Here is a 23,879-nt window from a genome sequence, read left to right as displayed (position 1 = left end):
ATATCATTACAGAATCAACTAGTATATTGGAACTAATGTAAAAAGGAAAATGTAACCCTATGCTGTTAACATTCTGGCACTCGAAGAATCTTCCACATATTTCCTCTTTTATTTCTTACACGAATTATGTTGCACTTTAGTTTCTAACTGCTACTCCCACATCATGTTTCATTGTTGGATTATTTATTTATTTATTTATTTTAGCAATGTCTACACCCAGCCTGGGTCTTGAACTCACAACCATGAGATCTAGAGTCACATACCCTACTGACTGAGCCAGCCAAACGCTCCTTCTGGATTTTTAAAAAATTTTGTTGGAGAATCTCTTTTAAAAATTTCCCATGCAGGGATTCTCTTTATGTTTGAAGGCATCTTCATTTGGCCTTTACATTTGATTGATGCCGTAGCTAAGTATAGAATTTTAGGTTCTAACACTTGTCTCCTCCATCTCTGAAGACATTGCTCCCATACCCTGCAGCATTTGGTGATGAGAAATCTGAAGTCGGTCTGATTTGGATACTCTGCAAGTGTTAGGGCTTTTCACAACACCCCCCACCCCCCGGTCTTCGGAAGATTTTTGGTTCTGAAATCTCATCAGAATGTGTGGGCCTTTCCAATTAGTCCTGCTTGACAGTGAGTGGCATTTTTCTTCGGTGAGAGGAGATTTTCTATGATTTATTTCTCCACACGCGTGTCTTTGTTCTTCTTTACAGTGACGTCGCCTCCATCTGCGGTCTGATTTCTGTTCTGAGAGGCTTCCTCTACTCTGTCCTCCCGATTACGGGTCCTTGCGCCAGCCCACTTTATCATCCATGACGGTTTTCAGGCAATCACTCCCTTTCCTTGCAGACTGTTGGACGGAAGCACCAACGTCTGAGGATACTAGTTAGGACCATTTGAAATCTCTTCTTTCTAGAGTTATTTATGTCTCCTCTGGAGTCCGTGATTCAGTTGGTTCATCTTGGTCCTTCCTGTCCATGCTGCTGCCATGTTTCTTCCTATCTCGCTTGCTCAGACGTTCATTCAGACGTCGGTGCAAACGCCTCCAAGGGTTGGCCTCGGCTGTGGTAGGCAGGTTTCAGCAGTGATGTTCTCTGGCTCCTGTTGGCCTCTCCCTATGGGGAGAGTGAGCTGCTTCTGAGGAAGTGGTAGAGCCTGCCTTCCAGCATGCCTCACCGACAAGATGTGCGGGTGAAGAGCCAGGCAGACTGGGGAACCCCACAATTGCCAAATTGAAAAGGGTTGTACTTCAGATGGAACAGGTCAAGTATGTTTCCTCCTACGTGCTGCCTTTCCCTCCTCCCCACTGCACATCACGGTGGAGTCTGAAGTCCACTCAGACACTGTTCTCCTTCGCCCTCCTCAGGCCACCTGCTCACTTTCTTTAGAGAGCTGTTCATGGGCTTCAACGGCAACAGCACTTGGAACAGAGCCTAGTCCTTTACAAAGTGCCCAACAAATATTTGTTGAACAAATAAATGGTGGAAAAGAGAGGGGAAGTAACCAACTGTCCTTGTAATTCCAAGCATGCTTCTTTCATGACTTACTCTAAATATGGCTTCCCAGCCCAGCCCTGCTCTTTCTTTTCTCGGCTTCAAGCTTGCTGAGTGCCAGGATTCCCTCATTACATACAGCACGTTGGGCTAAGTCCAGGTTCCTCTTCTTTTTCTCTTCTTGTGTCTTCCAACCTGCTCACTCTCCTATAATTTCATAGTTAAACGAAAGTCAGATGTGTGTGTTCAGTCTGCCATGTTAAACCAGAAACATATCTGAAAGTATAGGTACTAAAAAAATTGTATTTTAGAATATCTGTTGAACTCTCACATGATGGAAAGTGGAAAAAAATGAACAGAGGTTTTTTTTTTTTTTTAATTTATTATATGTTGGTATTTTATTTGGAACTTAGGGGAAAAAATAATATAATTTTATTGAGTCCCTGCAGAAAAATTAGTGGGTTATGAGTTAGAGCTTTTGCCTATGTTTTTTTTAATTAATTAATTAATTAATTATTTTTAAAGATTTTATTTATTTATTTGACAGAGAGAGAAATCACAAGCAGGCAGAGAGGCAGGCAGAGAGAGAGGAGGAAGCAGGCTCCCCGCTGAACAGAGAACCCAATGCGGGACTTGATCCCAGGACTCTGGGATCATGACCTGAGCCGAAGGCAGCGGCTTAACCCACTGAGCCACCCAGGCGCCCCCTGCCTATGTTTTTAATAGAATTCCATAGCCACCTACTTAATATATATATATTTTTTTACAAGTTTCACTATTTACGTAATCTCTCTCTACACCCACATGGGGCTCAAACTCACAACCCCGAGATCAAGATTTGCATGCTCCTCTGACTGGGCTACAGATGCCCCTTAATATATTTTTATTGGATAAAATGACTGATTATGAATAATAGATGAAATTTCAGGAAAAACACAGTTCTGTCAATTGAATATAAACCTCATTTAAAGTTTCTTTTTTTTTTTAAGATTTTATTCATTGTTTTTGATAGAGAGACAGCAAGAGAGGGAACACAAGTGGGAGTGGGAGAGGGAGAGGGAGAAGCAGGTTTCCCACTGAGCAGGGAGCCCAACTCAGAACTCGATCCTAGGACCATGGGATCATGACCTGAGCCAATGGCAGATGCTTAATGACGGAGCCACCCAGGTGCCCATAAGCCTCATTTGAAATAAATTTAGCTTTTAAAGAAAAAAGCATAGAGTATTACATGGAAAAAATGTTGCAGCATAGTATATACACCTTGATTAAAAATGTGTGTGTATATATATATGTATATGTGTGTATGTCCATCTTTGTGTACAGGCACATATAGATATGGATATATACACACATATGAACATAGAGAAGAAATTAAAAATAACAGTAAACTGTTCATAACAGTCATGTTAGGAGGTTTAGGATTAATACAATGGTGATTGAGAAGCACTAGAATGACATTTATTCCAAGTGGGGGCACTATTTATTTTTATTTTTTATTTTTTAAAAAATATTTTATTTGTTTATTTGACAGAAAGAGAGATCACAAGTAGGCAGAGAGGAGGGAGAAGCAAGCTCCCCACTGAGCAGAGAGCCCGATGAGGGCTTGATACCGGGAACCCGAGCCGAAGGCAGAGGCTAAACCCACTGAGCCACCCAGGTGCCCCGGGACTATTTATTTTTAAATTAATAAATTAAAGGGGATCCTGGGTGGCTCAGTGGGTTAAAGCCTCTGCCTTCCGCTCAGGTCATGATCCCAGCGTCCTGGGATCAAGCCCCACATCGGGCTCTCTGCTCAGCAGGGAGCCTGCTCCCCGCTCTCTCTGCCTGCCTCTCTGCCTACTTGTGATCTCTGTCTGTCAAATAAATAGATAAAATCTTTTAAAAAAATAAATTAATAAATTAGAGAGAGAGAGAGCGGGAGCAAGTGGGAGAAGCAGAGGGAGGGAGAATTTTTTTTTTTTAAAGGCTTAAAACGTATTTTAATAAGTTGATGCTGTATTACTGCTCCATTTCTCAGAAAAACTCCAAAGATATCAGGGACAAATCAAACATGGTACACCAATAAAAAAAAAATGCACAGCATAACTACCTAAGATAGGCAAGGCTAAGAGCTACTGTCCAACCTTCAGCATACAGCAACCCTGTTCCCAAGATTGTACTAGGCCTATCAAGAAGAGAATTTTTTTTTTTAGATTTTTATTTACTTGAGAGAGAGAGGAGAGGGATAAGCAGACTCCATGTTGAACGCAGAGCCCAGCTTGGAGCTCAATCCCATGACCTGAGCCGAAATCAAAATTTGGAGGCTCAAAGGACCGAGCCACCTTGGAGCCCTGAGAGAATCTGAAATAGCCTCCATGCCCAGCACACAGCGAATGCAGGGCTTGATCTCGACCCTGAGATCATGACCTAAGACAACATCAAAAGTCAGAGAGAGAGATCACAGAGAGATGCTCAACTGATTGAGCCACTCGGGTGCCCCCAAGAAAGACTATATATAATTATGTACATGTTTAATGTGAAAAAATACATACTAGGGGACTTCCAGCTTCAGTTCTGATATATAAAGAGTTTGGAAGTTGTCACCCACGTCCTTATAAGGAAAAACCTAAACAAACTGAAAATCAGTGACTTGAAGGAGTTTTCTTGGAGCCTTCAGAGAATTCAGGCGGCAGGGCAAGCTGTCACCACAGAATCTGGAGACAGAAAAACACAGAAAATCACAGATGAGTTCAGTTTACCTGGGACAGAAGCTCCTGGAGCCATAAACTGGTAGATGAGTAAAACAGTAACCGAAGAATTGCCAGGGGCTGGGTGTGGACTAGCTTGGGGCAGGAAACTCCTACTGGCTGTGGCCTTACAGAGGCCCCACATTCTAGTAGATTTTACTTCTAGAAACCCCACTAAGTTCTCATGAAGAGCCAAGAAGAAACACTTGTGTTTTGGCAGGGGGAAGGGAAAAGTAACCATTTTGATATAGGCACAGAGTGTTCTCCATGACAAAGCCCTCTTCAGCAGGGGAAGTAGACCTTAACAGAGCTTTATCTGACTCTGGGAGAAGGAAATTACCCAAATTCAGCCCCCTCTAGCTTTCCTGTCACACCTAAAGGGAAAAATGCTGAGAGACACTTGTGAAAGTCACACTCAGGGACACAGACCCCTTAAAAGACTGAGGTTTAGTATAGGATTTAGAATAAGATTATACCCCTCACCGTGCCAACAGGGCTACAAAATAACAGTGGACTATAGCTGAAAGAGCAGCAAAGGTACAGATTCCATTCAAGAAGGAGTTTCCAGGGAAGATAAAACAAGGACGTGGGAGGGCATGAAAGCCTCCGACACCTACAGCTACAACAAACATGAGAAACAGTCCAACTCCTAGCCAGATTGACACCAAACCACACACTGGACACCTACTTATCTCCTATTACCCAATACATGATGTCAGGCTTTCAACAAAAATTTGTAAGGCATACTAAGTTTCAAGGCAAGAAAAAACCCTCTTCAGCAGGGTAAGTAGACCTTAACAGCTACTATCAGAGTGGATCAAAAAAACAAGACCCAGGGGCGCCTGGGTGGCTCAGTGGGTTAAAGCCTCTGCCTTCAGCTCAGGTCATGATCCCAGAGTCCTGGGATCGAGCCCCACATAGGGCTCTCTGCTCAGCGGGGAGCCTGCCTCCTCTTCTCTCTCCGCCTGCCTCTCTGCCTACTTGTGATCTCTCTTTGTCAAATAAATAAATAAAATCTTAAAAAAAAACAAAAAACCCCCACAAGGCCCAATTGTATGTTGTCTAAAAGAAGTCCACTATAAATATAAAGATTTAAGTTAAAAGTAATGTGATACCCTGCAAACACTAATAAAAAGTAACCTGGAGTAGCTGTATTAATGTCAGATTTCAGAAGAAGGAAAATGATCAGAGATAAAGAGGAGCATTATGTAAAGATAAAGAAGTTAATTTAGTTAAATTAATTTAGTAAAGAAGTTCTTTAAGTAAGTAGTTAAGTACTTTAGTTAACTACTGTTAAGTAGACTTAACAGCCTTAAACACCTATGCACTTGACAATAGTGTGTCAAAATATGTGAGGCAAAAACTGGCAGAAATTCAAGGAGAGACAGATAAACTCACTATTGCTTCAAGAGACTCGAACACTCCTCTTTCGGTAATGAATAGATCCAGAAGGCAGAAAATCAGTAAGGATCTAGTTGACCTGAACAGCACTATCAGTCAACTTGGTCTGCTCAACATCTATAGAACATTTCATCTAACAACAGCAGAATACACATTCTTCTCAAGCTCATGTGAATACTCACCAAGATAAACCGTATTCTGGGCCATAAACCATACATGAAGGAATTTTTAAAAAGACATATATACAAAGCAACATTCATGAGCACATGAAATTATTTATTTATTTTTGAAAGATTTTATTTATTTGAGAAAGAGAACACAAGAGAGTGAGCAAGCGGGCAAGCATGAGCAGGGGTGAGGGAGAGGGAGAAGCAGACCCCCTGCTGAGCAAGAAGCCTGATGCAGGGGCTCAGCCCGAGGAACTCCGGATCATGACCTGAGCCAAAGGCAGATGCTTAACGAACTGAGCCACCCAGGTGCCCCAGAGCACACAAATTTAAACAAGAAGCCAATTATAGAAAACTTGTAAACCCTAGATATCTGGAAATTAACAAGACTCTATAAATGACATACTAGTCAAAAAAGAGCCTGCAAGAAAAACTTAGAACATCTTTTGAACTAAATGAAAATGAAAATACAACTTAACAAAATTTGGGAATGCAGTAAAATCAGTGCTTAGCAGGGCATTTACAACATTAAATGCATGTTCTAGAAAAGAAGACCTAAAGTCAATGACCTAAGCTTCCCTCTTAGGCAACTCAAGAACAGCAATTTATGCCTAAAACAAGCAAAGAAAAAAAAATAGAGCAGCAATCAGTGAAATTGGAAACGAGAAAACAATTGAGAAAAAGCAATGAAATCAAAAGCTGTTTCTTTGAAAAGATAAAATACATTGTGAATTCTTAAACATTAGCTTTAGTGATTTTGACTACAAATACGAATCAGAAACTCATTTGGAAGGTAAGATGAGGGGCGCCTTGGTGGCTCTCCCTCTGCTCTTCCTCCCCTCCTGCTCACTCACACTCTTTCTAAGTAAATAAATAAATAAATAAAGTATCTTTAAAAAATGTACCATGAGGGGCACCTGGATGGCTCAGTGGGTTAAAGCTTCTGTCTTCAGCTCAAATCATGATCCCAGTGTCCTGGGTTTGAGTCCCGCATCAGGCTCTCTGCTCAGCAGGGAGCCTGCTTCCTCCTCTCTCTCTACTTTCCTCTGCCTACTTGTGATCTCTGTCAAATAAATAAAATCTTAAAAAAAAAAAAAGTAACATGAGCTATAAGAGAAAATCATGTGGATTTTTTAACATTTAGTCTTGCCCTTAATATTTTAGTGGACAGTAAATGGATAGTCTCGGTTTTATTATTCTTTCATTTTTTTTTTTTAAAGGAAGCTCTGCACCCAATGTGGGGCTTGAACTCATGACCCCGACATGCTCCACTGACTGAACCAGCCAGGTGCCATCTCTGGTGGGTAAGTGTAGTCATGCCTTTTTATTTAATTTTTTAATTTGAGTAGAGTTGACAATGTAACGTTAGTTTCAGGTCCACAAGTGTGATTTTGACTTCTCTGTATGCTATGCTGTGCTCACAGGTGTTAGCTACCTCTGTCACCATACAGGACTATTATAATATCAGTTATGTCTTTGCAATTATCTGTCTTCGCTGAACCTAAAATTAGGACATTACACATCTAAGAACAAATATACCCTTAATGTCTTAAGTGTTACAAAGTTCTTCAAAGTTCTGTGAAAAACAACTATCTCCGTTATCTTGACTATCCACTTAACAAAGCTTCCATTTTCTGATGTACTTTCCACAGTTACGTATTTATTCTGCTGTATGTCCCTTTCCCACCACACTTGTGGACTCTTTCTCCTTTGCCATCAGTCAGTAGATGCACAGGAAGGGAGAAGTGGACAAACTGAACTCAGGAGCTCCCTCAAGGCAAGGTCTACTTAAAGATGGAACTAGACGGTATTATGTTGAGCGAAATAAGTCAATGAGAGAAAGACAATTATCGTTAAGATCTCTCTGTTATGAGGAATTTGAGATTCAGGGCGGTGGGGCATAGGGGTTAGGGAGGGAAAAAATGAAACAAGACGGGATCTGAAGGAAGACAAACCATAAGAGACTCTTAATCTAAGGAAACAAACTGAGGGTTGCTGGGGTGGAGGTGCGGGGGGTGGTTGGGTGATGGACACTGGGGAGGGTATGAGCTATGGTGAGTGCTGTGACACGTGAAAGTTTGATGATTCACAGACCTGCCTTATTTGCCCCTGGGGCAAATAAGACATTATATGTTACTTAAAAAAAAAAGATGTTAACACAGTTCATTCCATATATCAGGAATGCAATAAACATTTGTGGAATGAATGCCACATGTTTTCCTACAAAAAAGCCAGAGATGCCAATAAGCTGTGCTGTATTTAAAGTAAACTTTAGGGGCATCTGGGTGGCTCAGTGGGTTAATCCTCTGCCTTCAGCTCAGGTCATGATCTCATGATCTCAGGGTCCTGGGATGGAGCCCTGTATTGGGCTCTCTGCTCAGCAGGGAGCCTGCCTTCCCCCCTCTCTCTGCCTGCCTCTCTGCCCACTTGTGATCTGTCAAATAAATAAAAACTTAAAATTAGAAAAAAAAACAAAACCCAACTTTAGGGATCTGCTTCTCCCCTGACCCTACCCCTACCCCGGCCCAGTCATGTTTTCCCCCTGGGTGGGGGTGGAATCTAAAAATAAGTAAACTGTATCTTGTGGGATTTGGTCAGAATAAGGGAAGAGGATTAAAAGTACAAACTTCCAGGTATTAAATAAGACAGACCTGGGGTAAAATGTACAGCATAGGAAACATAGTTAATAATATGTAACTACTTTGTATTGTGACAGATGGGAGCTAGGTGTATCAAGGTGATCACTTTGTCATGTATATAAATGTTGAATCACTGTATTTTACACTTGAAACTAATACTGTATGTCAACTGCACTTCAATTAAAAAAAGACTATATCTAATTTTAAAAGATTTTCACTGTTTAAAAATACTCACATTCTGACTTCCTCCTAATTAATGCACAGAGACCCTGCCCTAAGAGGCCAAGATGGCCCAGCAACAAAGCTGTTAATAAAAAGAAAAACAAGTAAGACAAAAATCTCAGCCCTACCACAGTTGTCTTACCACACCCACACAACCTGAATTTCTGGTTGATGCTAACCAGTCACATAATCCTCATTCTCATGCCCTGAATCCTTAATTTATATTCCATAGATTTGGAATTTATAATCTAGATAGAGGTTGCACTGAGGTTTAGCTTTTGCAATATTTAAAGAGAGAAAATTCCAGAGTGTGATTGGAATGGCTTAAGGAAAACTTCAAGCATTCTGAAATATTTCAAAATCTATTAATGATATTTATGTCCTCCCATAGCAAAAATACTTACCCCAATCTCCATAAAACTTAATCTATTAAGCTTTTCAAAATCATATTTAATTAACTTTATTCCCATATTCCCAATTATTCCCAATTTTACATATTAAACTGTAACACTTAAGACAAATTTGCCATCATACTGATGACATGCAATAAAGGAAGGATCTTTCTAGAACTTTGCTATCCAATATTGTAGTAATTGGTCCCATGTGGCTATTGAGCACAGGAGATGTGGCTGGTCCTAGTTGAGATCTGTTGTAAGTATGAAATACACATTGGATATTAAAAACTCAGTACAGAAAGGAGAATGCATTTAGCTTTAATTATCTTTTTTTTTTTTTTAGATTTTTAAGTAATCTCTATACCCAAATGTGGGGCTAGAACTCACAACCCCGAGATCAAGAGTCACATGTTCCACTGACTGAGCCAGCAAAGTGCCCTTGTTTTTAGGTTTTATTATTTTTTTTTTTTTAGTTTTTTAAAAAGATTTTGTTTATTCATTTGACAGAGAGAGAGATCACAAGTAGGCAGAGAGGCAGGCAAGAGAGAGAGGGGGAAGCGGGCTCCCTGCCGAGCAGAGAACCCGATGCAGGACTTGATCCCAAGACCCCGAGAACATGACCCGAGCCAAAAGGCAGAGGCTTAAACCACTGAGCCACCCAGGCGCCGCTGTTTTTAGATTTTAATATTAATTACATGTTGAAGTGATATTTGGGATATATTGGTTTAAGTAAAATACACAAAGTTAATCTCACTTGTCTCTTTTTAAATTATTATTATTTTTAAGTAATCTTCATACCCAGTATAGGGCATGAACCCAAGACCCCGAGACTGAGAGTCACAGGCTCCACCACCTACCACCTAAGCCAGCCAGGTGCCCCTTTTTACATTTTTAATGGAAGTATAGATGACACACAATGTTACATTAGTTTCTGGCATACAACATAGTATTCTGACAAGTCTATACCTTATGCTGCACTCATTAGTGTAGCTCCCATCTGTTACCATACAATGCTCTTACAGTATCATTGACTACACTCCCTAGACTGTGCCTTTTATTCCCATGACTTACTCCTTCCATAAAACCAGAAGCCTATTATCTCCCACACCCCTCCTCCCATTGTCTATTCACTACCCTCCCCCTGGCAACTATCAGTTTATTCTCTGAATGTATGGGTCTGTTTCTGCTTTCAGTTTTTGTTTTTGTTTTTTTTAGATACCACACATAAGTGAAATCATACAGTATTTGTCTTTCTCCGTCTGATTTATTTCCCTTAGCATTATACCCTCTGAATACCCATGTTGTTGTAAATGGTAAGATCTCATCTTTTTTTATAGCATTGTATCTTTATCCCTTCATCTATCAATGGATCTTTTTACTGTCTTAATACAACTACTACAAAATTTTGAATTACATATGAACGGATATTATATTTCTCTTGGACGGCATTGTTCTAAAGCAACACTCGAAGCTCCTGATGCGATAGGAGGTATACATTAGGAGATAAGGGTCTTGATAACGTCTCCCATTACAGGTCCCTTTGCATCTCTTTTACATACTGGTCACTTTCCCAGAGTCTTCAGCACAGGTGGAGAAGCTGCCACACAAAGCGATCCCTGTACTCATGCTAGACCTCCAAACCATATGGACTCTAGCCATCCTTGCTTTTCATAGTTGCTGCTTTCATAAGAAGCCACAGTGTGTGTCACCCAAGGAACATTTTTTTGGAAAAAGATATTATTTGAGTGAGAGTGCTAGAGAGATCACAGAGGGAAAGGGCGCAGACTCATCTGCTGAGCAGGGAGCCCGATGCAGGGCTTGATCCCAGGACCCTGGGATCATGACCTGAGCTGAAGGCAGAAGCTTAACCGACTGAGCCACCCAGGCGCCCCAAGAAGGAACATTTTTATTTACAGCAGTTACATCTTTTGAGGGGATGATTTTCCCAAGACGGGGTTGACTAAATCTTTGGATGAGGTATCCAGATCAAAGCAAGGGCAGAGAGAAGGAAAACAGGACCACAGGTGGTCCCGGAGAAGACCAGAAAATAGAAGCAAGTTTAAGGAATACTCTTAAGATGATCTATTTCAAGAGGGACTCCTAAAACATTAATATGAACCCTGGATGTAATTGCAATGTCATCCTACTTGCCCATGATGAACATGTACAAGGTGCCTTTAGTCATTAGGACCACTGGTGTCACACCTGATCGACAGACTCCTGTGTAGCTCAGGTGATTGGTGTGTGACATCTAGAGTGGTGCCATTCCGGATAGCCACCACCACCCAAACATGGCAATGGATCAGTGGAACTGTGGGTAGCTGAAAAGTTCAATTGTAAATTTGATTTAACTTAAAAAAATTTGGTGGGGGGAGCACCTGGGAGGTTCAGTCAAACATCTGCCTTCAGCTCAGATCATGATTCCAGGGTCCTGGCATCAAGACCCGCGACGGGCTCCCTGCTCGGCGGGGCATCTGCTTCTCTCTCGCCCTTCGCCTGCTGCTCCCCCTTCTTATGCTTTGGTCTCACTATCTCTCTGTCGAATAAATAACACCACCTTAAAAATTTTTTTTAGTTAAATTAACCACCCGTAGCTGGTGGCTGCTGCACTGGCCACTGTGTCTGGAGCCTTGCTTCCCCAAGTGCGGTGTGCAGACTAGCAACACAGGACCCTCTGGAAGTTTGTTAGAAATGCAAAATATTTCCAACTCCACTCGCAGTTCCCGAGGTACACCCACAGTGTACAAGACTGCCAGGGGGTTCCCACGCACATTCAAGTTTGGAAAGCCCTGACTTAGAGTAGAGTAGGGGGTCTTATTTAAAGTCGTGTAAAAGTTAGCCTATCTATGTATGTGTAGGGGTGTGTGGGTGTGTCCATACACACTTGCTCTCTTTCCTTCCCCATACGGCAACATCCATACTTATTCCTTCATTTTTTCAATTCACGATCCAAAAACTGAGATGTTTTAGCCTACAGGAATATGGCCCTATAAATCAGGAAGGTAGATTTCCCTGATCAGACAGAACCGTGCAGTAATCCTTGGCTCCGCAGGCACACCCTTCAGCTTGCGGAGGGCAGAACCCAGCCCCTCACAGCTTGGAGCTCCTCCACTGTGCTGTCACTTCCTCACAGTGGCAGCTACACAGCACTGTCTCTGCCTCTGAATACTGCACACACACACATCCGTACAGACTAGAATAACACACACACACACACATACAGATCTTTGTTAATGCAAGATTGGCCACAAAAAGCATCCTGGTCCAAATGGCAGCTTGTGCTCGTTTGTAGTATGTGGCACAGCTGGTCAAGTTTTAAGTACATGTGCTACTGTGGGTGCTAATTTTTTGGCTGGACTCAAGTCGGAAGTATTCTTTTATTAGTGTAATTAGAGGCTGTCTGGTTACTCTCTGCAACATGAAACCATGAACAGAAACAGGTGGTAATATGTGTGTGATTATTTAGCTTCTTAGTTAACAGTGCTGAGTTTTTATCATAAAAAATAAGGGTCTTTTATTATTTCTTTTAGGCAAAAACTGAGAACACAAGGTATATGTACATGGAGGACAAGGCTCACAGAAATGTCTCCCCTTTGTTAACAGCAACAAAATGTCCTGACGTCGAAGCTAAGGCAATGATTTATTCCAAGCTGGCAAATCCCGGGGTTAGACGGGCGGTCCCCGAGTCTCAAGGTGGCACGAAGACTCAGCCTTGAATCCTCTCTTGCCCAGGGGTGTTTACAAGGAAACACACACAAGCTGGCAGGGGGCTAATGCAGTGGGCAAACGAACTCATGCCACAGGGCTCTAAGTATTCCCCGGATGAAGACCACGTTTCTAAGTTTAGCCTCCCCACCCCCAGTAATGTAAATTTATAAATGCAGAGCTACTGGAGGGATCTGCATTAGGCAGTTAGGTCCCCTTCGTGAGCCCTTTTTCACTCATCAGTCTGACGAAGGAAAGTAACTTGCTAGCACTGGAAAGCACCAACAGTCCAACGTATATTTAACAAATTGGGCTTCTATAGGCCAGAAGATTCTGTAGAAACTAGCCAGCTGAGAGGGTTCTTTCCCATGAGCTCTCTAATCCTTTTTCATCTCTGCACTGTGATGGATGCCATTAACACACAAGGGCTGAAAACCAGTTCTCAGTCTTCCACAGGGCATGTTCCTGGTAGGGAAGCTCTTCTCCGTTGCTCTCTCCAGAAAGCGCGCAGGGAAGCAAGTGAGGGATGCTACGGGAAGAATAACCCTGAATCCAGTCCAATTGGTCCAACCACCGTAGAGCCCGACACGCAACTAGGGTATCCTCGTGATATCTTCACACCCGCGCAGGACACCTCTTTGTGTGGACACCATCTCTGAGGACCCCTCATTCACTTCGTTCCTTGCCCTCAGTCTGGGCCAAGGTTCTCATTCGCGCTCGGTTTTAGAGAATTTATATGATTAATATATAACTAGTAGAAAGGAGTTTTTAAAAATATTTATTATATTTTGTTCTAGAAATGGTAGAAAATAAAAATCGGTGCACTGATGTCACACACACCCTTGGCAAGGCCCGTGTACCCTCTCATGCCAGAGACAAGTCTCACACAATGCCAGAAACGTAAACACCTACGCGGCAGGTGACAGAGGCCGATGCTGCTGATTGGAGGAGCCCTTGTGAAGGTTTAAAGTTTTCTTCTCTGCTGTCACTCATTTTGGGGCAAATAACCAGTCCAGTGTAAGGAGTTCTGAACATAAAAGGCACCTAGAGTAAAAATCAGACCTTGACTAATAAAAATAGCTGCATGTGTTTACCTTGAGGGAAAAAAAGCCCTATCAACCCAACCTTCCGCAAGGCGATGAGAAAATAAACGCAAAGCTATAGCAACTGAAAGGTCTCTCAGCACTTGCCTCAACCTGGTGCAGGAGTGAGATGATGACACAGTCACGTGTGCGTCTATAGACATGGCGATGTTTTATCATCATTTCAATAAGCACGAGTACTGTACTTGTAGTAATAGGTGGGTGGGGGGTGCTACTCAAGATTTGTTGCCTTTTCTCTTAAAATGCATCACTGAGTACTCCATTCATGGATACATTAAAAGTTCATTTCCATTAAGAATGTAGCAAAAACCTAAAACTGCAACTTTAAACCAAAGTCCTTTTAAAATTATTTATAAAGCCAGGAAAGCTGACATTTTACTATGATTTAAGCACCTGAAATATATTCTGATCAATTTATATCCTCTGAGCTAGAATTAGGATCCTCAGGATTTGTATATGTGTACAAATACTGCAAATTAAGCTAATAAAAACCTGAAAAAATACAAATAATCTTTAACTACAAAGATCTAACGTACACCTATGGGTCTGTACTAAGAGAAAAAGGAACAGGGAGCCGGCGAACACTCGTGCGCATCTTCTAACCCTGGGGGAGAAGGACTCAGCGGAGCCAGGTGGTATTCAGCTGGGTCTGGTTCTTGATGCTGGTATCCATTTTTAGCACTTCGCGAATGGCCATGGTAGCGTAGGTAGAGGGAGGGAGAGAAAAATCCATCTTCAGAGCTCTGTATTTGCCTTCTGCCAGGCAAGAGAGAAGAGAACAGTCAGAAAAGGCAGGCAGCGGCAGACAGACCGGGGCGAGTCCTAGCGTCTGTACAGAAAGAAAACCACCTCACTCCTTGCCTCAGGCGCTACTTCCCGTGGGGCCTCCGAGAATAAACGTGGAAGTGAGATCTGGCAGTATGGGATCCAGCTGAATCCCTACGGTGATTCTACCTGGAACCTTCATAAAAAGGGCAGGCGACACAAAAGCAGTAGGGTGGAAACAGACAAAGGAATGGTGGCAAAACTTTGACGATGACAAGGCAAATTTCATGTGCTAGACTCCGTTCCTGGACTTTCACTCACCTGTGTTAACTTGGGGGGACGTGGGGGGGCGGTGGAGGAAATATTCGATCACCTAACACCACAACCTTCTGTAACGTTCCTTCATTCTCAGCAAAATCTACTGTTTTAATTATTAAAGTATAACCATGAAACTAAGATGACAAAACACAAAATAGAAGTCACTGAGCTGGTAGAAGGTGGTGATGATTTTTTTTTTTTTAATTTATTTAGTCAGAGAGAGAGAGTGAGAGCGAGCACAGGCAGACAGAGTGGCAGACAGAGTCAGAGGGAGAAGCAGGCTCCCCGTGGAGCAAGGAGCCCGATGTGGGACTCGATCCCAGGACGCCGGGATCATGACCTGAGCCGAAGGCAGCTGCTTAACCAACTGAGTCACCCAGGCGTCCCAAAGGTGGTGATGATTTTAAGAGGTGTTTTTTTTTTCTTTCTTTTCAAAGGCTTTATTCATTTATTTGAGAGAGACAGACAGAGACAGAGCACAAGGAGGGTTAGCAGCAGGCGGAGGGAGGAGCAGATTCCCAGCCGAGCAGGGAGACCAACTCGGGGCTAGATCCCTGGACCCTGGGATCATGACCCGAGCCAAAGGCAGACACTCAACTGAGCCACCCCAGATGCCCCAAGAATTTTTGTTTTGTTTTTTAAAGATTTTATTTATTTGACAGAGAAAGAGAGAGAGAGAGAGAAAGAGTGAGTACAAGCAAGGGGAGGGGTAGGCAGAGGGAGAAGCAGGGAGCCCAATGTGGGGCTCGAACCCAGGACACTGAGATCATGACCTGAACCAAAGGCAGATGCTTAACCTACTGAACCACCTAAGTGCCCCCCAACAGTTTTTTCTTTATGTTTTGGATTGGGAAAACATTTCACAATTGACACAGAACTGACGGCTGAGTAAACTTACCAGAAGCAAACACTGGTGGTGGTTTCCCTTCCAGGTTGTCCACATCTGTGTTGAAGAGTGGGATTTTAGGATCATCGTATGCAACGACTTCCCTTCAAAACACAGAAAGGAAGAGAAGTGTGAATGTGCACTGCCATAAACGGTTATTAAGCTGCTCATTGCCATTTGCTTAGAAAGAAAAACACATAGGCCTGCTGGAAATAATTCTGGGTGGAACTACTCGTTAACAGGACAGGACCAGATCTTTCATGAGTATTGCCTTTATATCACTATATGGTAAGGTGACAAAGGATGCCAGCCTCTGTAAAAACAAAAAAACAAAAAAACAAAAAACAAAAAAAAACCCACAATATATTTCCTTGGGACAGAAATTCTTTTTATATGTAACTGATAAGTAGTAAACTTCACTTTGCACAGATGTGAAATGAATTAATAATGGCATTTATGTTTTCTCCAGAGTGGTTTTCACTACTAACACTGTAGTTACTCAGAGGAACTGTTCTCTGGAGTGGGGAGGACCAAGTCCAACCCTGCCAACCTTACCCCATAACCCAGGAAGAGAGAAGGAGATGGAGAGAGGAAAGAGAACTTTCTGGCAATGGACAACTAACTCAAGATCCAATTTTAAAAATTATCAAATAAAGCTTTGGTTCACATTAGGTACTGAAATATTTTAAATGAGTTAATACATATATACTTTTTTCTCTTTAGAAACTGTTATTAAAACAAACAGATCAGTGTTTGGAACTCACAGCTAATTCTTTTTTTTTTTTAAAGATTTTATTTATTTATTAGACAGAGATCACAAGTAGGCAGAGAGGCAGGAAGAGAGAGAGGGAAGCAGGCTCCCTGCTGAGCAGAGAGCCCGATGTGGGACTCGATCCCAGGACCCTGAGATCACGACCTGAGCCGAAGGCAGTGGTTTAACCCACTGAGCCACCCAGGCGCCCCTCACAGCTAATTCTGAATAAAGGTAGCTTGTTCAGCAATAGCTCTGTAAGCAAATCTCAATGTTTAAAAGATTTCTTTCTTTTTATTTGGGAGGAGGGGAGGAGCCTCAAGCAGACTCTGGAGCCAGACGCAAGGCTCAATGTCACCACCCTGAGATCATGACCTGAGCTAAAATCGAGCTGAATGCTTAACTAACTGAGCCACCCAGGTTCCCCAACAAATCTCAATTTTTTATTAATAGGGAAAAGTTTATTCTCTGCACATTTCTTCAATAATTTAGCAAGGTCAATAAAATGTAAACTTTAACACTTTCACTCATTTGTTTTCTGATGACTTGAAAAATCCCAAGTAATAGCAATAATAATGGTAATAATAGCAAATAGCACTTCTACACCAGATTGTAAATGATGGAAAATACACAGGAGATGCAAAAGCTTTCAGTCTCACATAATTCAGTTCTGTATCATTCCAGACGATCACTCACCAACTGACATTCTGAGGACGAATAATGATCTTTCGGTAGGCCCCTGATAAGGAATAATCTCGAATTTTGTGTCTCATGTTGTCAATATCCAGATTGTCTGCTGTGAGCATTTCCCTGTAGGCTTTGCTGACTATAAAATACAAAAAGTTAGTTGGAATGCAGCATGCCAGCAAGCTATCTTCAGTTAGACTATGAAGAGAGTTAACATGTACATTCAGTTAGATCGTCCTAACAAAATCAGATATTCCTCTAATGTATAATCCAGCCTGTCTTGACAAAACCAAAATCCCTCTAATGTATGATCCAGCCTGTCCTCTGGAATCGAAATTTAGGGACTTACTCCCACAAGTAGGAGTCTGCAGCTTAGTTTGGACCAACTTGTAAGTTATCTCTTGCGAGCAGCCACAGTATCTGGGGCATAGGTTCTTAAGCTAACTACAAGAGCATTTCCTCCGAAGTTGTTAACCTACAATTTATACATGCTTAGAGCTGGAAGAGACCACACACATGGCCTCAGACTCTTTCTAGAAGAAGGCAGATATAAATTATATATATAAGAGACCTGGGAAAACCATCTGGGCTCAGCCTCACACCTGATGTGGGAATATCCAAAAGAGACCGTCATTCAGCCTTGCTTGCATGTGGCCAGTTACTGGTCACCACTTCCTTGTGAGAAACACAATTGTTAGAAAGTCCCTTATTCCGGACTGTAATCTGTCTTCTTAGAACTTCCGCTGACTGCTTTGGAACATAGCGGATTCACTGCCCTCATGTACTCACGAGTACTCACGTACTCACGAGTACTGGCCCTTTAAGCCGTTTCTTCTCTAGATCACACACCTGTTCCTTCAACTGTCCCTCCTCTGCCGTTTCTGTACTCCCCACAAAACACTCAATTGGCCTCAGAGTAGCAGTCTGAGGCTATTAAGAACTCCAGATACTTTATGTAGACTACTATCAAACTAGGCCTTTACAAAAACACTATCTACATTAAACCCTATTCAATACCTTCAGCAGTTCTTTTCAAAAAACTTATTTTTCATACAATTAGTATTAACCATTCTGGGTAAAAGAATCTGCAAACATGATAAACAGGTTTCTTGATTCAAGTTATTCACTAAAAAATGCTGGGTAGACCAGCGTGAAGGAAAGACTCCCTCACAACACACCCATGAGACAACAGGGATCCCTACACTGAGCACAGCTGGCCGCTGTGTGCGCGTGTGTTACCCATCCATCCATGTGCCTGACCTGCCAGCCATGCAGTCTGTGAGCCCCTGTCCTGGCCACAAGGTTTCCATGAATGGCCTGGTCAAAGGCTGTGCTGAATTTATGTCTTAACTGGCATTAGCCCATAATTCTGATCCTGAGAGGTACAAGAAAGAAGAAAAGAACGCTCACTTTTTCTTTCTTGGAAAGAGAGCAAGTGTGGGTCTGAGCATCTTAAGTGCTTTCCTTCTCGCTAGTTCCCAGTGTCAGTGTGTCCTCGGGGCCTCGCTGCAATGTCAGGCTAGGCAGACCACTCCCCGCTCCCTCCCTCCCTCGTCTCCCCAGTCCTTCTCTCTTCCTTGTCTCTGTTCTTGCCCCTCAGCAAAGTCAGCCTCGGAAGTAACAGGAGCACAGCAGTTTGACTGTGTCAACCAACATGGAAGTGGCAGATAACTAACTTTTTTAAGTATCTGCATTATCAAAGAAGGGTGTTAATTGTTTTTTTTTAAGATTTTATTTATTTATTTGACAGAGATCACAAGTAGGCAGAGGCAGGCAGAGAGAGAGGAGGAAGCAGGCTCCCTGCTGAGCAGAGAGCCCGATGTGGGACTCGATCCCAGGACCCTGAGATCATGACCTGAGCCAAAGGCAGTGGCTTAACCCACTGAGCCACCCAGGAGCCCCAGAAGGATGTTAATATTGAATCATTCTCTAACTTGTACAATTTCAAGGAAAAGAACAATGACCAGGAAAACCATTCTGGTCCTTTGAGAGAAAAGATGGTTTTCATTTGTTGGTTCAAGTAGGCTCCAGTGTGGAGCCCAAACGTGGGGCCTGAACTCACAACCCTGAATTCAAGACCAGAGCTGCAATCAAGAGTCAGATGCTAATCAGCTGTGCCACCCAGGTGCTCCAAGAGAAAAGATTTTTTTTTTTTTTTACAAGAAATAACCTCCCACAGATCAATTCTGGCTAAGGGTAAACTTCCAGGGTCAGATCCATCAAGCTGGTCCCATGCTCAGAGCTGCCTTCTTTTTTCCAATTTCTGAATCCCTGAAGAACAAAAGTTTCAGTCCACAACCCCCATCCCTAATTCATGAAGATAAGGGAAGTAAATCCTAACAGCCTATGGGGAATGGGAAATAAGGGAAGTGAATACTCACTTTTCACTCCATAAACTTCTGCTCGTTGACTTTTAAAACACAGTAAGCAGGTATTACTTCCATGGTTATCAAAGAAAAAAGGCTGAAGGAAGGTAAAGTCGAACTATCCATTCACTTTCTCAATGACTTTTTTCAAAGCCTTCCTATCCTTTATAAGAATTAGTGGATTTCAGAAATTTAAATGATGCCACTAATAACAGCAACACTAGGAACAATAATACCACCACTACTAAACTCCCCATTACCGCTGCCACCACCACCACCATTTTGTTTCTCAATTTTAATTATTCAGGGGGGCCTGGCTGGAGTAATCAGTAGATCAAGGGATTTTTGATCTTGGGGTTATAAGTTTGAGCCCCATGTTGGGTGTAGAGACTTCTTAAAAATAAAAAAAAATTAATTTATCTATCTGAATACATCCCTTCCTGGGGGACTTTATATATAAATATGATTTATAAATGCTTGAAATTGAAACATTTTCAAGTCTGATGGAAATCAAAGTTCTAAAATTCTATTTCAAGTACTGATTACTTTTCCCTCCTCTCTCTATTCTTCACAGCCAATGGCTTAAATATGTCAAACTTTGTTTGGACTGTTTTCCCCAAATAGGGAACTTACTTTTATGCTTTGGGTAGATAACATCAAAACCTGGCAAGGGCATTACCACATCATGGATGGAGTAATTATTAACATCTTCTTCATCGATGTAGGTAGCTGTAGCTGCAAATTCACAAAGAGAAATTGAGAAAAATAGTGAAAATAGGTAATATTTTCATGAGCCTGAGCTTCTAAAATTATACACATCTAAGAAGTCAGAAGGGCAAGCTGACATGGCTGAGTGGCCTACAAAGCTTAAGAAATGAAGTTAGAGATCTTTTTGTCTTTTCTGCTCTACCCAAGAAATAAAAACCATGGACTGAGAATAAGTGGGAAGCCAAAAAAAAAAAAAATGTATTTCTCAGCTGCACCCTCAATTTTTTAGAATGTTTGCATTAAATGATTAGCTCCTTTATAAACACTGTAAAATACCATCTAGAATTCTATCATCAATGGATGCATTTTGCTAAGAGAATAATTTTAAAAAATCCATCTGCATTTAGAGAATGAAATGTAATGGCACATGGGACATCAAAATACACTGGATGTAATCAACACTAAATGAGGTTAAATACTATTAATTTAGGATAATTAACATTTCTCAACAGAAACCTGGATCTCTCAGGCATACATGCAGACAAGCAGGCTATGTCTGCAGACAGTAGAAGGACAGGTGGGTAGGCCAAAAGGAAGTGGACTGTGGAAACAGGCAGATCTTGATTCTGAATCCCTGCCTTTTCTTTCTTTTTTTTTTTTTTTAAAGATTTTATTTATTTATTTGACAGACAGAGATCACAAGTAGGCAGAAAGGGTGGGGGAAGCAGGCTCCCTGTTGAGCAGAAAGCCCGATGTGGGGCTCGATCCCAGGACCCTGAGATCATGATCCAAGCCAAAGGCAGAGGCGCCCCCGCTTTTCTTTCTTTAACCAGCCGTGGAACCCTGTGAACCTCGTCTGAAGAACAGAGAGAATACTTCACAGCATACTATGAACTTTAAACCAGAAAATGCAGACAAAGGGCTTAGCACAGGGCCTGGCCCGTGGTGGGAGGGCTCGGCATCAGAGGGATCATCTGTGTGTCTTATGAATGCTGTGGGCACAGGGTATGCACTAAATGTCTGTTATATCATGGCCGGTATGTAAAGCAGGCTCCAGCTGAGTGTTGACTTAAAGAAACTCTTTGAAATTGGCAGACAACAGCTGAGAGGCCGAGGTATATCCAAAAGTAGAGAGGAGTATTTGCAAGACCCAGATTACAGTTTGGAAAAAGATTTAAGGCAACACTGAATCCAAATCTTATTCTAGCTGAGAAAATGAAGGCCCAGAGACCCAGAGAGAGTTAGGCACTTTTTCAAATTGGAGATTATTCCTTTGACAGAGAGAGAGACAGAGCACAAGCAGGGGGAGTGGCAGGCAGAGGGAGAAGCAGACTCCCCACTGAGCCGGGAGCCCGGTACAGGGCTCGATCCCAGGACTGCAGGATCATGACCTGAGCCAAAGGCAGACACTTAACAAACTGAGCCACCCAGGAGCCCCTAACTAGATATATATTTTCATTAAAGACACAGGTCCAAACTGTTCAACCCAAGTTTACAACGTCTTTCCATTTCAACCTTACCAGACATCTCTCTCTCTTTAGTGGCCAGGTTGCATTTTAAGCACTAGTGTTAAACAGCTAAGCCTAGTTGGATGGAATGAGGCTATCTGCCTTTTTACCTCCTTTGAGAACAAGGTCTCCTGGAACAGGTTTCAGTCCATACTCTTCTATTCTCTTGCTTACCATGTTATTCCACACATAGCTTTGATAGCTATGAATATACATCAGGCGATTATTTCTTGGTATCTGGAAGAAAGAAAAAAATGGGCAAGGAAAAAAAAATACACATTCTGAGTATTAGAAGTACTGTACTTTCCAAGACATCTCATTGGTTTAGTGGTGACCCTAGGATAAGCAGCTCATACGCTGAATGGGTAGAAACTGAGTGACGCACAGCAACCAGTGTGAGGGACAGAGCCCCTGTGCCTACGGGTGCTCAGTCGCTCTGACTTCAGCAGCTGCCAGGCATTCATGCAGTGAAGGCAACTCCGGGAGACCCTATACCCTGATTCAAAGACACAGCACTCTGACTGCAGAAATTGACATGTCACTTACAGAGCAGACCAGGCATCCTTCCTGATTAATTCCATGGAAGGAGAAAACCTAAAGGACTGAACGGACAACTAATTTAATGCAGCAAAAACGCTGTTTTGTTTCCCTGGGGAAGAGTAGATAAGACAGAAGGTGAAGAGTTAAACTTCAGTCTCTTCTGGGTTACAGGTATCCAAATGCTAGCAAAGGCCACGCGTGCCAAGACGGGACCCACTGCTGAACCACCACGAAGAAACCAAACTAAAATGTGATCATTTAGACCACTCCTCGTGCAGCTTCTTAGGCAGGTCAGAGGGCTGAACCTGGAGAATGACCAAGAAACGAACTCTAACATGGTCTGTGAATTTCTGAAGTACCAAAATGGCTAATTTTAATTTTCTCGTGGATAGTATCTTCCACTTCAATGCTCTCCTCATGCCCTCAACGTTAATAGTTATTGCCAACATTTCCTTCACCCACCCTCCGCCCCCATCACCGTTCAGGGCACAGACAAGGATCACTCTGGTCAGAGATCACCAAAGGATCCTTATTTACCTTCTGCTCTCTCAAAATTTAGTAAAATATTTAAAGAAAAAATTTAAAAAGCATTAAGCCACCTCAAGTCATTCGCCTGACTTCACAAATAGGACTCACTATGCCAAACGCAGAGACTATATTCTTCATTCCATATTTTGAAAGTCCTCGAAGCAGCTGCCCTTCCACACACCTTTTGACAGGAAGTTTTCTGAGGGCAGCGGCTGGGTCTTTGGTCTTCGCCCACTCTTCTCTGCACTTAACCAAGTAGCCCTTTTCAGCTGGGAGGGAAGAAAAGCTGTGATTAAAATAAATTATTGACAGGCAGGTTTCCGTAACTTAATGTGCTGCCGAGAGAACACAAAATGAGAAATGGCTCTCTGTGCTTCAGGTACTCTGAACAGCTTCTGCTCACCTGAGAACAGCCACCAGAACGTGACAAGGCAGGACAGGCAGAGTGCACTGAACCAGCCAGCTCTGTCCACCTTCTGCCACCCCAGGATTTAAACACCATTACTGTTCCATAACAATGGCTGAGTCACAAGACAAAACCCAGGTAGTCCTTTCTTCCTTCTCCTTCTCTACTGGGTGGGCAAATTTAAGAGGCCACTCTCCTTAAAATTAGACAACTTTATCTCTTTTAATTTGGAAACGATTATCCAAAGGGCATACCTGTTTTGATAATTTGTACAGGTTTTTTCTTTTTTTTTTTTTTTTTTAAAGAGGCACTACGCCCAGCACAGAGCCCAAAGTGGGGCTCCAACTCAGGACCCTGAGATCAAGAACTGCGCTGAAATCAAAAGTCAGACCCTTAACTGACTGAGCCACCTAGGCGCCCTTGTACAGAAGCACTGAAATCTTTTTTTCATACAGTATGAATGTAGAGGTACTTTCTGGGAAGTTCCTGACAAACTCTTTAAACTAAAAATCCTCAACATTTTTTGGCCCAGTTTTTACATTCTATCACACTATGCTTAAAAATT

At 42.2% G+C, this 23,879-nt stretch overlaps 1 protein-coding gene across 2 annotated transcripts in view; it reads right to left on the bottom strand.

The window, feature by feature from the left end:
- Positions 1 to 13,510: 13,510 nt before the first annotated feature.
- Positions 13,511 to 23,879, bottom strand: part of PUS7 (pseudouridine synthase 7) — a 57,372-nt gene continuing 47,003 nt past the window's right edge. The window contains exons 11-16 of one of the 2 annotated variants that reach the window (XM_045089676.1): positions 23,017 to 23,177; positions 21,951 to 22,077; positions 20,258 to 20,359; positions 17,268 to 17,397; positions 15,833 to 15,924; positions 13,511 to 14,607 (exon numbers count right to left, since the gene is read on the bottom strand). In XM_045089676.1, the coding sequence (XP_044945611.1) occupies positions 14,471 to 14,607; positions 15,833 to 15,924; positions 17,268 to 17,397; positions 20,258 to 20,359; positions 21,951 to 22,077; positions 23,017 to 23,177 (749 nt within the window). In that variant the 3' untranslated portion in view covers positions 13,511 to 14,470. Of the gene's footprint in view, positions 14,608 to 15,832; positions 15,925 to 17,267; positions 17,398 to 19,639; positions 19,722 to 20,257; positions 20,360 to 21,950; positions 22,078 to 23,016; positions 23,178 to 23,879 lie in introns of those variants that run through there. The other variant, XR_006609595.1, reaches the window with a different exon arrangement.

Source organism: Mustela putorius, unplaced genomic scaffold, assembly GCF_011764305.1.
Source record: "Mustela putorius furo isolate JIRA1106 unplaced genomic scaffold, ASM1176430v1.1 tig00003845_pilon_pilon_pilon, whole genome shotgun sequence".
In the NCBI taxonomy this organism is placed as follows: domain Eukaryota; kingdom Metazoa; phylum Chordata; class Mammalia; order Carnivora; family Mustelidae; genus Mustela; species Mustela putorius.
The sequence above is the reverse complement of the archived record's forward strand: the minus strand, read 5'-3'. Positions and strand labels throughout refer to the sequence as shown.